Source organism: Onychostruthus taczanowskii, unplaced genomic scaffold (assembly GCF_017590055.1).
Source record: "Onychostruthus taczanowskii isolate IOZ18803 unplaced genomic scaffold, ASM1759005v1 scaffold327, whole genome shotgun sequence".
Classification (NCBI taxonomy): Eukaryota; Metazoa; Chordata; class Aves; order Passeriformes; family Passeridae; genus Onychostruthus; species Onychostruthus taczanowskii.
In genome coordinates, this window is record NW_024500650.1 from 44,566 (window position 1) to 45,444 (window position 879).

An 879-nucleotide genomic window follows, 5' to 3' on the forward strand; every position below is an offset into this window, starting at 1 on the left:
GGGTCTCGTTCTGGTGCTGACAGCGCCCCCAGGCGGAGCTGATGAGCGCCCTCATCGAGTGCTGCATCGAGCTGGGCGGGGCGGCCCCGCCCCCCGAGGAGCAGGCCCCGCCCACCGCCGCCGCAGCGGCCACGCCCCCCGAGGCGACCGGCGCGCGTGGCGCCCCCTTGCGGCGGCAGGAGAGCGTGACCCGGCCCCGCCTGCAGCGCCTCGCGACCATCGACTACGTGCGGGAGGGTGCGACAGGCGACAGCGGGGACTTGGGGACAGCGGGGACATTGAGGACATGGGGGACAACCGGGACATGGGGACAAGGGGGACATCTGGGACATGGGGGGCAGCGTGGACATGGGGGACATCCGGGACATGGGGGACATTCAGGATATGGGGGACATCCAGGACATCGGGGACATCCAGGAGATGGGGGACAGCAGGGACAGCGGGGACATGGGGGACATTGAGGACATGAGGGACAACCAGGACATCCGGGACATCCAAGAGATGGGGGACAGAGGGACATGGGGGACAGCAGGGATATCAGGGACATTCGGGATGTGGGGGACAGCAGAGACATGGGGGACATCTGGGGATGCTGGGGACATGGGGGACATGGGAACAAGGGGGACAGCAGGGACATGGGGGACAATGGGGAACATGGTGGACACGGTGGACATCGGGGACATGGGGACACACACACATGGGGTGACCCCAGTGTCTGGGGGGCGTAGGGGTCATGGGGTCGGGGAGGGGGACAGGAGGGCGGTCACAGGGACATGGAGGGGGGACAGGGACCTTGGGGGGAATATGACAAGCAGGGGACATGGGGTACACGGTGGTCTGGGGGAACATGGCGGGGGGGGGGGGGGTTTAGAGCCCCCC

The 879-nt window shown here is 67.8% G+C and overlaps 1 protein-coding gene across 1 annotated transcript in view; it reads left to right on the forward strand.

Annotated features, from left to right (window-relative positions):
* The window catches only part of FRMD8 (FERM domain containing 8), a 5,923-nt gene that overhangs the window by 3,242 nt on the left and 1,802 nt on the right, over positions 1-879 (forward strand). Inside the window, exon 8 of the mRNA XM_041410541.1 lies at positions 33-342. Coding sequence (XP_041266475.1) covers positions 33-342 — 310 coding nt within the window. The remainder of the gene's footprint in view (positions 1-32; positions 343-879) is intronic.